The sequence below is a fragment of the Colobus angolensis genome, unplaced genomic scaffold (assembly GCF_000951035.1).
Source record: "Colobus angolensis palliatus isolate OR3802 unplaced genomic scaffold, Cang.pa_1.0 Scaffold32, whole genome shotgun sequence".
NCBI classification, from domain to species: domain Eukaryota; kingdom Metazoa; phylum Chordata; class Mammalia; order Primates; family Cercopithecidae; genus Colobus; species Colobus angolensis.
In genome coordinates, this window is record NW_012116488.1 from 562,138 (window position 1) to 573,825 (window position 11,688).

The following is an 11,688-nucleotide window of genomic DNA, read 5'->3' on the forward strand; positions in this document are numbered from 1 at the left end:
GCCTCTCTGGAGGCTCACACCTGCTGGTCCTGCCCTTGAATAGACAGAAAAAATGTTCCCCCTGTTTTCTGAATTTCCTTTCAGTGTGATAGATCTCATTGCCTGTGCATTTAACACTTCTAAATTTTATAAAATGGTTATTTCTTGGGCATTTTTCCAAGAGAAATGAAAAACCAATGTTCATGCAAAAACATGTTCTAGAATGTCCTTAGTAGCTTTATGTGTAATAACTCCAAACTGGAAACAAGGAAAAAGTCCCCTTCAGCTGGGGTGCGGTGACGCTGTGCTCCATACTCTGGTGTGAACTATTGACACACAAGACAGTTCGCAGGGATCTCAAGAGAATTATGCTGAGGGAGAAAAGCCAACCTCAGAAGGATGCTTACTGTGGGACCCCATTTATGCCACATTGTTGTTCTGACCCAGAGCTGAAGGGTGGCATGGCCAGAAAAGGACCTACACAGGGAGGCCAGGGTGTCTGGTCCTGGCAGAAGAGCAGCTGTGGAACAGGATAGGAACACAGAGGTGGAGCTCAGTGGAGGAGGGAAGGAATGCTTAGCTGTGGGGCTCAGAGACTTGGCAAAGCAAGAGGAAGCTTTACCAGCAAGTGCGCAGAAATTAGTGCAGGCCAAAGCTGGTGGATTGTTCCACCTTCTTAGGGTGCAGTTTGATAATGTTTGTCAAGCCTCTTAAAAACGTAGCTGCACGTCACCCTAGTAAGTAGAGTCGAGGCTGAGGAAGCCAAATGCTAGAAATATCAAAGCACCTAAAGTTAGAAACTGGTATCATTTGTGGTTGGGAAAATTGTCAGTAGTGTGAAACTTCCCTCCCTTATGCAGAGAGGAAAGTGCTGGGAGAAACGGCTGGAAAGGAGGAACCCAGGAAAGGAAGAACCCAGGTGATGACTTTTTTCCTGAGTGGATAGGATCCTGGGAGAAAATTTGTTTTGTGGTTTTTGATACTTTTCCAGATTGTCTACAGTGAACTGTGGAAATAAGCAACCAGGTGAGAACAGGCAGAGGCTGTTTATCCAGAGCTTCCCCTAGCAAGGGTGCGGCCCTTCTCCCTTGTGATTGGCAGAAACTCATAGGCAGGCGAGGGAACAGGAGAGCTTTACAGTGGCAACCAGGGAAGCTCAGGGGTGGCTGATGGAGGCTGCTGACTTGGGGGACTGGGGTGGCTGGTTAGAAGTGGGATTCCTGGCCAGGCACGGTGGCTCACACCTAGAATCCCAGCACTTCGGGAGGCCAAGGTGAGTGGATCACCCAAGGTGAGGAGTTGGAGACCAGCCTGGCCAACATGGCGAAAACCCCGTCTCTACTGAAAACACAAAAATCAGCCAGGCCTGGTGGTACACGCTTGTAATCCGGCTTTCGGGAGGCTGAGGCAGGAGAATCCCTTGAACCTGGGAGGTGGAGGTTGCAGTGAGCTGAGACCACACCACTGCACTCCGACCTGGGTGATGCAACAACACAAAGAAGTGGGGCTCCTGTGAGATGGCTTAGAACACATTTGGCTTTCTCTGGTTGGTCCTAAATTGGAAGCAGAGACAAAAACTGGAGAGGTTGTCAGCTAATCATGTCCTGGCCATTTTGGGCTGCTTGCTGTGGAAATGACTGTTTAGCTTCCTAGAGAAAGCAGCCAGGCTTCCTGCAAGAGTGACTAGGGCAACCTGGCTTCCTGGCTGGTTACTGAAGGTAAAGGGCTGCTTTCGGACTGCTTGCCGCAGACGATGGCTGATCGTTCTGCTTCTGTGCGTGGTTCCGCCGTTGTTGGTGTATTCCCTCGCTCAGAGCAGATGTTAGGGTGATTTCCGATGGTCACGTATTCCTAGTGCTGCCCTTAGGACTGCTGACAGCACCAGGCCAAGCACTTAATTCATCCTCTTAAGACCCCCAATGGGAGGTTCAGGACCTGGCATTTCTAAGGACTCAGAGGAAAGGAAAGTGGGACCCAGAGGATACTAGGAGCTTGGGCCAGCTCCTTGAGCTGGTTGCCAGTGTGGTTGAGGGTCTTCTTGGTCTGTCCCATTGTTATTCTCGTTCCTTCTGTGAGTTGCCCTCATCGTCCTGGTCAGCCATGCTGACCTGTAGACCCTATGTTATCGGGGCTGTGCTGCTGGGTTTCCAGAGTCAAGGGAGGCAACCAGGGGTTCTTCTGTCTGTAAACTTGGGCTGAATGCGTGCTGTTCAAGAGGATTTGGTTTGGGTCTTAAATTAATCCATTGTTATGCAGGCTTGGGATTGAGATAGGGTTGAAAGAGAAACTAAAACCCCAAAAGGTATAGTGACTTCCCACAGAGGAACCCGTGGCACTTAATCTTTTCCTCAACACAGGGTGTCTTTTGTGGTTTGACATAGCCTTATGTGAATTCTTAATATACTTAGCAATTTTAAGCCAGTGATTTAAACAATGGATTGGGATGAAAACCTCTGAAAAGTTAAATTTGTGGCTGATACAAAGAACTTGAATATTGACCAGAAGTAGTTGAAATGTTTAAATGTATTTTGGTGGTAAAGTGTCCTTCATTTAGAATGAGTTGAGAAGCTAGTGTATGCAGGTGTGAGAGGTGGTGCACAGCCGGACGGTTGTGCCTGTGGTGACACTTGCATGCTGCTGGGGAAATTGGTGTTGTAGGGGAAATAAGCTAGGGTTATGTAAGTTTTCTTTTAATTTTAATTTTGAAATAATTGTAGAACCAGGGGAGGGTGCAGAGCAGTGTTCAGGAGGTCCCTGTGCCCTTCCTCTGCTCCCCAGGGTTGGCATCCTTGGAGGGTGCACAGCAGGCCCCAGGTCCGTGTGATCACATGGCTGCTGCAGGCGCATGTGCGTGTGTCCCGTACTCTGCAGTCAGAGTGGAACCGCCCCCACAGCCCGGGAGCAGAAGGACCCTCACCCCCGAGATCTCCCTGCGCCGGTCCTGTTCTAGCCGTGCCGCCCCTCAGCTCTGGGTCAGCACTGCAGTGTGACATAAATGGGATCGCACAGCAGGCACCCTTCTGAGGTTGGCTTTTCTCCCTCCGCATAATTCCCTTGTGGAAGGATCCGTTGTGTGTATCAACAGTTCATTCCTTTCTATTGCAGAGTAGGATTTGGTGGCATAAATGGAGCAGAGTGTGTGTCACCATACCCAGGTGAAAGGGACGTTTTCCTTGTTTCTGGTTTGGAGTTATTACAAATAAAGCTGCTATGGACATTCTGGAACATGTTTTTGCGTGAACATTGGTCTATTTCTCTCGGATAAATGCCCAAGACGTCACTTAGTTTTTTAAAATTTAGGTGTGTTAAATGCACAGGCAATTGAGATCTATGACACTGAAAGGAAATCCAGAGAACAGGGAGAACTTTTCTTCTGTTTATTCAAAGTAGGACCAGCAGGTGGGAGCCTCCAGAGGGGCTCCTGGGAAGGGGTATGGTTGGCAGCCAGTTCTCCTGCACTGCAAAACTTCCCGTCCTTGGTCTCCAGACCCCCGGCAGAGACAGCATACGCCTCCCATACCCCAGCTTTCCAAAAGCGCCTGGGTATACCCTGGTCACAGGGAGCCCTCAGATTGACTAAGAGAAAAAGAAGTTCCAAAGTTTGCATATTCAAAAGATTGTAACCCTATTTATGCATAACTTGAATTATTTGAAATAATATTTCACTACATCACAAGCATGAGAAGAGATAAACTTAATCATACGTGAGATGCTTGTCCTGTCAGACTCTGCCAGCCAGTGTGGCCCTGAGCCAGCTGTCATCCTCCCAGCTCCCCACAGGCGGCACTGGCTCAGAATGGCACCTGTCAAAAGCCAGAGCCCACCCTCTTCTCTGCTCTGCCTTTAATGCCCCAGAGATATTCCAATTTAGAATCAGTTAAAAAAAAAAAAAGTTTGCACAGACTTGTGCAGAGCCTCTGCACCTTGGGAGAAAGGAACTGGTGGGGGCGGGTGGGGGGAGCCAAGGAATGGGTGTGATCCCTAAGGCAGGCAGCACGGGCGGGTGTGGGAACAAGGGGCTGCTCAAGGCCACATGGGCTCTGCCAGGGGACCCTGTGTCCCTTGGAGAATTGTGCACGAAACACAGCCCACTCGCTGCATGGGAAGAGCATACAGCCCTGCAGTCCTTCCCCTGTGCGTTCCTGGTGGCACAGCTTTCCAGCATGGCTGTCTGTGACGTAGAGAGACTTTTAGTGAAAGTATTGAGGGGGAAGGCACTAACCCTTCTGAATGCAGAGGTGACTTTGTCCCAGGCAGGATCCTGAGGGAAGTTGGAATGGTAGGTGTGTGCGCCCGGCCCTGTCCCCAGCCCTGCGCCCTCTGCAGGCTGGCATGGTTCACATTCATCTCATGTTACCCCAGGGTCTCTTTCGCATGCACAATTAGATTTTTTGATACAGATTTTCAGCCAAGCTCTCAAACACTTATATTTCTCTTATGTATTTCTCCTACTTTTAGTTCATTTACCTTTTTTGCTGGAGAACACTGCTGTGGTACAGTTTAGAGGTTTGTTGTTTCTCACAACGTGACTGTGCCTGGATTAGGCAGGATGGCAGCTGATCTGAGGGGGTCTCCCACTGGGCTCCACATCTCAGCTCTGACTTCCCTGCCTGTTACAGAGTCGCTGCTCCTTGTGTACAGTCAGGGCAGTCAGACGGAATCCAAGGGGCACTATCTGTTAGAGAGTCCGCTGTGTGCTAAGTGGTATCTTCCTTGGTTTCTGCAGGACACAATGTTTGCACGAGGACTGAAGAGGAAATGTGTTGGCCACGAGGAAGACGTGGAGGGAGCCCTGGCCGGCTTGAAGACCGTGTCCTCATACAGCCTACAGCGGCAGTCGCTCCTGGACATGTCTCTGGTGAAGCTGCAGCTTTGCCACATGCTTGTGGAGCCCAATCTGTGCCGCTCAGTTCTCATTGCCAACACGGTCCGGCAGATTCAAGAGGAGATGACGCAGGATGGGACGTGGCGCACAGTGGCACCCCAGGCTGCAGGGCGGGCGCCGCTCGACCGCTTGGTGTCCACGGAGATCCTGTGCCGTGCCGCATGGGAGCAGGAGGGGGCACATCCTGCCCCTGGGTTGGGAGATGGCCACACACAGGGCCCAGTTTCTGACCTTTGCCCAGTCACCTCAGTGCAGGCACCAAGGCACCCGCAGAGCAGCGTCTGGGAGATGGGTGGCCCTCGAGAAAACAGAGGAAGCTTTCACAAGTCACTTGATCAGATATTTGAAACGCTGGAGACTAAAAACCCCAGCTGCATGGAAGAGCTGTTCTCAGATGTGGACAGTCCCTACTACGACCTGGACACCGTGCTGACAGGCATGATGGGGGGTGCCAGGCCAGGCCCCTGTGAAGGGCTTGAGGGCTTGGCTCCAGCCACCCCGGGCCCTAGCTCCAGCTGCAAGTCTGACCTGGGCGAGCTGGACCACGTGGTGGAGATCCTGGTGGAGACCTGAGCAGGAGCCCTGAGCGCTCACAGCCGCCTCTGACGCATGGACACGTGAGCACTGGCTCCCACGGAGGGTGCGCCTGCCGCCAGCGGCCCAGCCTTGCTGCCCTGTCTGCTGATTCTGAGAAATCCCAGAACAGCCCATTACCAGTGGGGTCTGCAGCCCCAGGCCCATCCCACTTACTTCCCCCCTGTGGAGGGCGAGGCAGAGGCTGTTCTCCTGGAAGGCTTCTGTCTCTGGGCCAGTTGTGATGTCCCCACAGCCCTGGGCCCCTTGTGTCTCTTTCTGTCCCCCACTGTAGAGGACGGCAGGCCACAGCTGCATCAACCTCCTTTACATTTAGATAGGTGAATTTTTACAATTCAGTTTTATATGTTTTGGGCAGTATTTTGTCTTAAGATATATTTTTTAAACTTTTTATACCTTATCTCTTTAGATTTTTTCAGCTATTTTCTTAAAAGTATATTTTTTCTATAAACATCCTTTGCTGCTACATTAGAACTTTTATAGCCTAAACAATTGCAGTTGGTGTGTTTCGTTTTTTTAAGGTTTAAATAAGGGCTTTTTTTTTTTTTGCAGTGAGCATCACTACAGTCTGAGTCAACAGTGTGAATGTATCATGTTTTACTTTAAATGTGTGTGTGATGATACTTCATTATGTTCTGTGCTACAGTGAGACCTGGGTGAAAATCAAGAACCGTGCCCAGCTACACTTGTTTTGTCGTTAGAAAATCTGTGGGAGCCACATCTTCCTAGACTATTAAGTGTAAATTATGGAGGATTTTATTTATGTCTATTTATATGTAAATGTCATTGAAGACGAAGGTCAAATATTTGTCTGTTTGGAGATCACGGGCACCAGTTGGTCTTTAGGGACCTCAGAGCCCCTCGGTGGTGCCTTCTTAAGGCAGTGTTTCTGGAGGCTCCTGTCAGGGTCAGCTCAGGCACCTGCCCTGGGTGAGGAAATAGCATTGCTGCTGGATGGGAAATGCCTGCACTGCCCTGTTAGATTGGTGCTGAAACAAAAGGTTAAGGCTAGGTTGAAGTCTAGAATGAAAGAGATCTGAATCCTTGTTGTCATTCATGGCACCTTGATCTGTAGGGCCACGGGTGCTGCCGCAGGCAGGGAGTGAGCTGGGGGTGCCTGCAGCCTTCCACTCCTGCCCCACCTCACCCCACATGCTCCCTGTTTCTCATGCTTTCTCTAACTTCCTTACCCCTTAACCAAAAAGGTGTGTTTTCTTTTGTGCATATAGCCGTTCTTAAATATCAGTGATGTAAACCATACTTTATTAAAAAATTATCCAGCAAACAAAATGGGAATGTGGCGTTAGTTGTGACCACGGCCTGACCCTCCAGTGACCTTTCTGCAGGATCAGTTCTGCTGTGTTATCTAATGGTGCTTTGTAAGGTGGGGAAAGGAATTTCACCTGGCTGCATTATTAAATGGACGCTGGGTTACTTTTATTCCCCCCCACAGGGTTGCAGAGCAAATTATTTTTACCTTGTTCAGCACCTGGCTGGGGCTGGGAGTGTCCATGACCTCTGACAGCCCCTGATGTCGAAAGTTAATCCTCATGGACCCTAGTTTAAAGGGTATGTGTTTTATAGCAATAAACCTAAAGCACTATTTTGTTTCTGTATAGCATTTTTATCTTTTTTTTTTTTTTTTTTTTGAGACAGAGTCTCGCTCTGTCACCCAAGCTGGAGTGCTGTGGCCGGATCTCAGCTCACTGCAAGCTCCGCCTCCTGGGTTTACGCCATTCTCCTGCCTCAGCCTCCCGAGTAGCTGGGACTACAGGCGCCGCCACCTCGCCCGGCTAGTTTTTAGTAGTTTTTAGTAGAGACGGGGTTTCACCGTGTTAGCCAGGATGGTCTCGATCTCCTGACCTCGTGATCCACCCGTCTCAGCCTCCCAAAGTGCTGGGATTACAGGCTTGAGCCACCGCGCCCGGCCCTGCATTTTTATCTTTTAAAAACATCATTTGTTCAGCATTAGTAGTAGTTGTAGTGCCTGTTTTGGTAGCCTTCAAAATTATAAACCGCTCAGAGAATGTGACTTTTGGGACCACAGAGACACAGAGACAGGAGAGAACAGCTGCTACGACTTAGAAGTATAGCTGGAGCCTCATTCCCTGGACTCTGATTGTGTTCACCTGTGATATTGTACAGCAAAGCCCACTTGTTTCCGCCGTGGTGCCCAGCGGCTGAGGAATCAGCTGTTTTCCTAGCATTTCTCTACAGGTTTAGTCTGTGTGTGGCGTGTTTTGTTTTTTGAGATGGAGTCTTCGCTTTGTTGTCCAGGCTGGGGTGCAGTGGCGCGATCTCAGCTCACTGCAACCTCTGCCTCCTGGGTCAAGCGATACTCCTACGTCAGCCTCCTGAGTAGCTGGTATTATAGGTGCCCACCACTATGCCCAACTAATTTTTTGTATTTTTAGTAGAGACGGGGTTTCACCATGTTGAGCAGGATGGTCTCAAACTCCTAACCTCGTGATTTGCCCCCCTCAGCCTCCCAAAGTGCTGTGATTACAGGCATGAGCCACCGCGCCGGGCATTTTTGGTTTTTTGACGGAGTTTCACTCTTCTTGCCCAGGCTGGAGTGTGATGGCGTGATCTTGGCGTGCTGCAACCTCTGCCTCCCAGGTTCAAGCGATTTTCCTGCCTCAGCCTTCCGAGTAGCTAGGATTACAGGCATGTGCCACCACACCCGGCTAATTTTTGTATTTTTAGTAGAGATGGGGGTTTCGCCATGTTGATGAGGCTGGTCTCGAACTCCCGACCTCAGGTGATCCACCTGCCTCAGCCTCCCAAAGTGCTGGGAATATAGGCGTGAGCCACTGCACCTGGCCGTGTATGTGGTATTTTTAAGTATGTAGCTACAAATTGACTTTAATTGAGAACACATTTTCCAAGTGTTTAATAATTTTGTTTACAAAATGTTTATTCAGAAACAGAAATACAAATTGCAGCGACCTAAAATTTTGGCACTGTTCTCTGTAGTCTGCTTGTGACTGAACTGAGGGGGAGGGCATTTGAGTTGACAGTTTCACAGGCGTTTCCTGGCGCATGGTGGACGCCCCTCACTTGCAGTGCACCTTGCACACAGCTTCAGAGCCCCTTCCGCCTCAGAAGTTCGGTTTCTAAGGTTAAAAAGGAATGCACATTTATTTGAAGACGTGGAACAGTATGAAGATAGCAGATTCCTCCCAGGGAACCGATCTTCCTTTCAGGGGTGACAGCGCGCCTTGGAGAACACTGCCTACTCTGCCCACAGATTCCTGCGCAGGATTTCCTCAGGGTCTCCGCAGGGCTGAGCCCAGCTGTCTGGGCCTGGATCCCTGCTGGGCCACAGCCAGGCCAGGCGCCTTCTCCCAGGTTCACTCCTTAGTGAAGTGGGCACTGCAGTGATGGAAGCAGGACTCAGCAGCAAACTGCAGAACAAGTGTCGACATTGTGCTCACCCTGTGGAGTCCGCGTTGCCGGATGAGGAGGCTGGCGGAGCCGCCGGAAAGGGCCTGGCTGGGAGGCCGACCTGGCTGGGATGGGTGGGTGTCTGAGCTGCGAACAGTTGATGCGCTGCGTTGGTGTCTACCTAAAGACCCGAGAGTGGTGGGATCACGTCCCTCATCATAAACTCTCACAGTTAGTTTCTGGGTTGCTAGAAGTTTCCATCTGCAACCAGCAAGCCACGTCCTTAACTGGGATTTGACTGACCTGAGCCAGGCTTTCCATGTGGCACTGCTGTGTGTGCTGGGTTGCTGCATTTACTCACAGGAAGGCCGCTGTTCCTTCTCATACCCTGTGTGGAGATGGCTGTGTCCTCAATGCCCGCTCAGGATTTGTAGTGGTGCCAAGCAGGGAGGGGAGGTGTGTGGATGCCTGAGGGTTCGAGGGTAACCTCCATGTCTCAGTGGTGAGCCTTTGCAGTATTCTCAGGACTGGCGATCGCCTGTCTGGGAAGATGTGACTGCCAAGTGCAGCCCTCAGTTGAGGTGTCACAGATGTTGCGTGGTCGCTCTGGCAGGCCTGCTGCAGCTGGACACAGTTTAAGCCCCTGGGGCTGCTTGCTGCCCCATGCAGGTGTACCCTTCATCGGCCCATCCCTCACTGCCCTGCCCCTGGGAGATAAGCCCTTGCTTCTCAGATCTGTACCCCTTGCCTCCCGCACTGGGCCTGAATGAGCCTCTGCACTGTGCAGGGGAGGCCAGCAGGGGCTGGGGGGCCTTGCAGAGGAGGCTGGGAGCAGCTCCATGGATTGTTCCTGAAGCTGTCAGAACCAGCTGAATGAACTGGAGGTGCAGGTGAAGGCCTGCTTCTTGGGTAACAGTTTGGTCAATGCCAGAACAAGAGGCTTGGAAAACCTACAGAGAGCTGGAATGGAAGGTCCAAGAAAGGCCCTTAAAATGACATGCTCTGAGCAGCCTGTTGGCCACGGCCACTGTGCAGCGGTTCCCGTCGGCCTGTGGACACCAGGCTTGGGCTCACTGCCTGGCCCGGCCCTGCCACCTTTGGGACCTTCAGGGGCCCTTCAGCACCCTCGTCTTTCTGTGAAAAAGCCCCAGATGTACAAGCTCTGCCCCCATCCCTGGGTTGGCCTGAGGCCCTGTAACCTTGCTGCCCCCACACTCCTGCAGACCATCAGACTGGGGAGTAGTCACACTGATCGCTTGAAGGTTAGCAAGTTGCACGGCGGGGAGCAGGTGGGTGTCCACAGGCACCTGTTGGGTGGACGCCCAGAGTGGAGTCGAAAACTCCACCTCAGATTCAAAACAAAGCAACCTGGACAGGGCTGTTACAAACACGCAGCCTCTGCCTGATGAAAGCTCCTCTGTCCTGCATTCACACGTGTGCCTCCCTGCAAGTGCCTCTGTCGCAAGCTGCAGAGAAATCCGGCCTGCCAGGCGAACCTGCCCACCAGTCTGCCCGGTGATCCTCTTCCTGGAGCTGAGGCATAGCACAGCCAGGCCCATGGGCTGCATCTGGTTGACAGGACTTTCATTATTTCCCACTGGGGTCAGTGAAGGGGCATTCCAGGACCCTACAAAGAGCTGGGCAGGCCTGGGGACAGAGGGCACTGTGGTGCTGGGCCCCAGGAGGGGCTGCCTCACCATTGACCCCACCAGTGATGAAGCTGGGCAGCCTGCAGGGCGAGAGCCAGGGGGGTGCTTGCTGCCCACAAGCTGAAGATCTGGTCCCAGGAAGCTCTCCCAGGGGCTCTGCCATCTTCACCCTGTTCTTCCTGCCTAGGCTGGTGGCCTAGCCTGTGGCAGCTGTGCTGGACCCAGGCACCCAGCAGGACCAGCCACCCACTGAGGGGCAGGAGAACAAGAAGGGGCACTGCCCAGCTCCGAGAGCTCAGTCGGGGCGGTGCCTCTGCCTCCCGACCCTGGCCAGAGGCCGGAGCCCGTCCCGATGACTGGCTGTACCGAGTCGGCCCAAGCCAGACCCACAGTGAGACACAGGCGGAAAGGTGCTCCCTCCATCCTGGCTGCCTGCTGTGGAGACTGGGTGGTGTAGGAGGGTGTGCATGTGTGTGTGCAACTACATGTATGTGCATGTGCAGCTGGAGGGGGTTCTGGGGGTGAGGGCCAGGGAAGTGTTCAGATCCCAGCCCGTTCGAGGATGCTGGTTTGTGATCCCGTCCCCGTGACCATGGGGCCACCACTCCTGCAGAGCTGCTCAGCTGTGGTCACACTGCGTGCGGCTGCCAGGAGCCCAGGCCGTGCATTTTCCTCCTCGCCCATGGGCCTGGCCAGCCTGGTGCTGAGGGTCACTGGGGACTGGGAAGGTCCCCAGGAGGCCACAACCCCTGCCACTGCTCCAAACACTTGGCTCATGGTTCCCCATGCTTGCCGTCTAGATGCAAGTGGAGAGCCAGGCAAAGCTCCCAGCCAGCGGTGGAGGTGCTGTCCCGAAGCCGGCAGGCTTGCCTGGAACAGTTCAAACACCCAGAGCCCAGAGCCGGGAAGCAGGACACTGAGCCCCGCGCCTGCCACCTGGGCTAACCAGATACTAGCATTGTTCATCTTTTTTTTTTCCTTTGAGACAGAGTCTCTTACTCTGTCGTCTAGGCCGGAGTGCAGTGGCACAATCCTGGCTCACTGTAACCTCTACCTCCTAGGTTCAAGCAATTCTCCTGCCTCAGCCTCCAAAGTAGCTTGGGTTACAGGTGCCCGCCACCACGCCCGGTTAATTTTTTATTTTCAGTAGAGTCAGGATTTCACCATGTTGGCCAGGCTGGTCTCAAACTCCTG

General features: G+C 52.3%; 1 protein-coding gene across 2 annotated transcripts in view; it reads left to right on the forward strand.

Annotated features, from left to right (window-relative positions):
* CDCA4 (cell division cycle associated 4) overlaps positions 1-5,947 on the forward strand; it is a 14,388-nt gene extending 8,441 nt beyond the window's left edge. For both annotated transcript variants that reach the window (XM_011951384.1, XM_011951385.1), the window contains exon 2: positions 4,706-5,947. In XM_011951384.1, coding sequence (XP_011806774.1) covers positions 4,712-5,437 — 726 coding nt within the window. In that variant the 5' untranslated portion in view covers positions 4,706-4,711 and the 3' untranslated portion in view covers positions 5,438-5,947. The remainder of the gene's footprint in view (positions 1-4,705) is intronic.
* Positions 5,948-11,688: the final 5,741 nt, after the last annotated feature.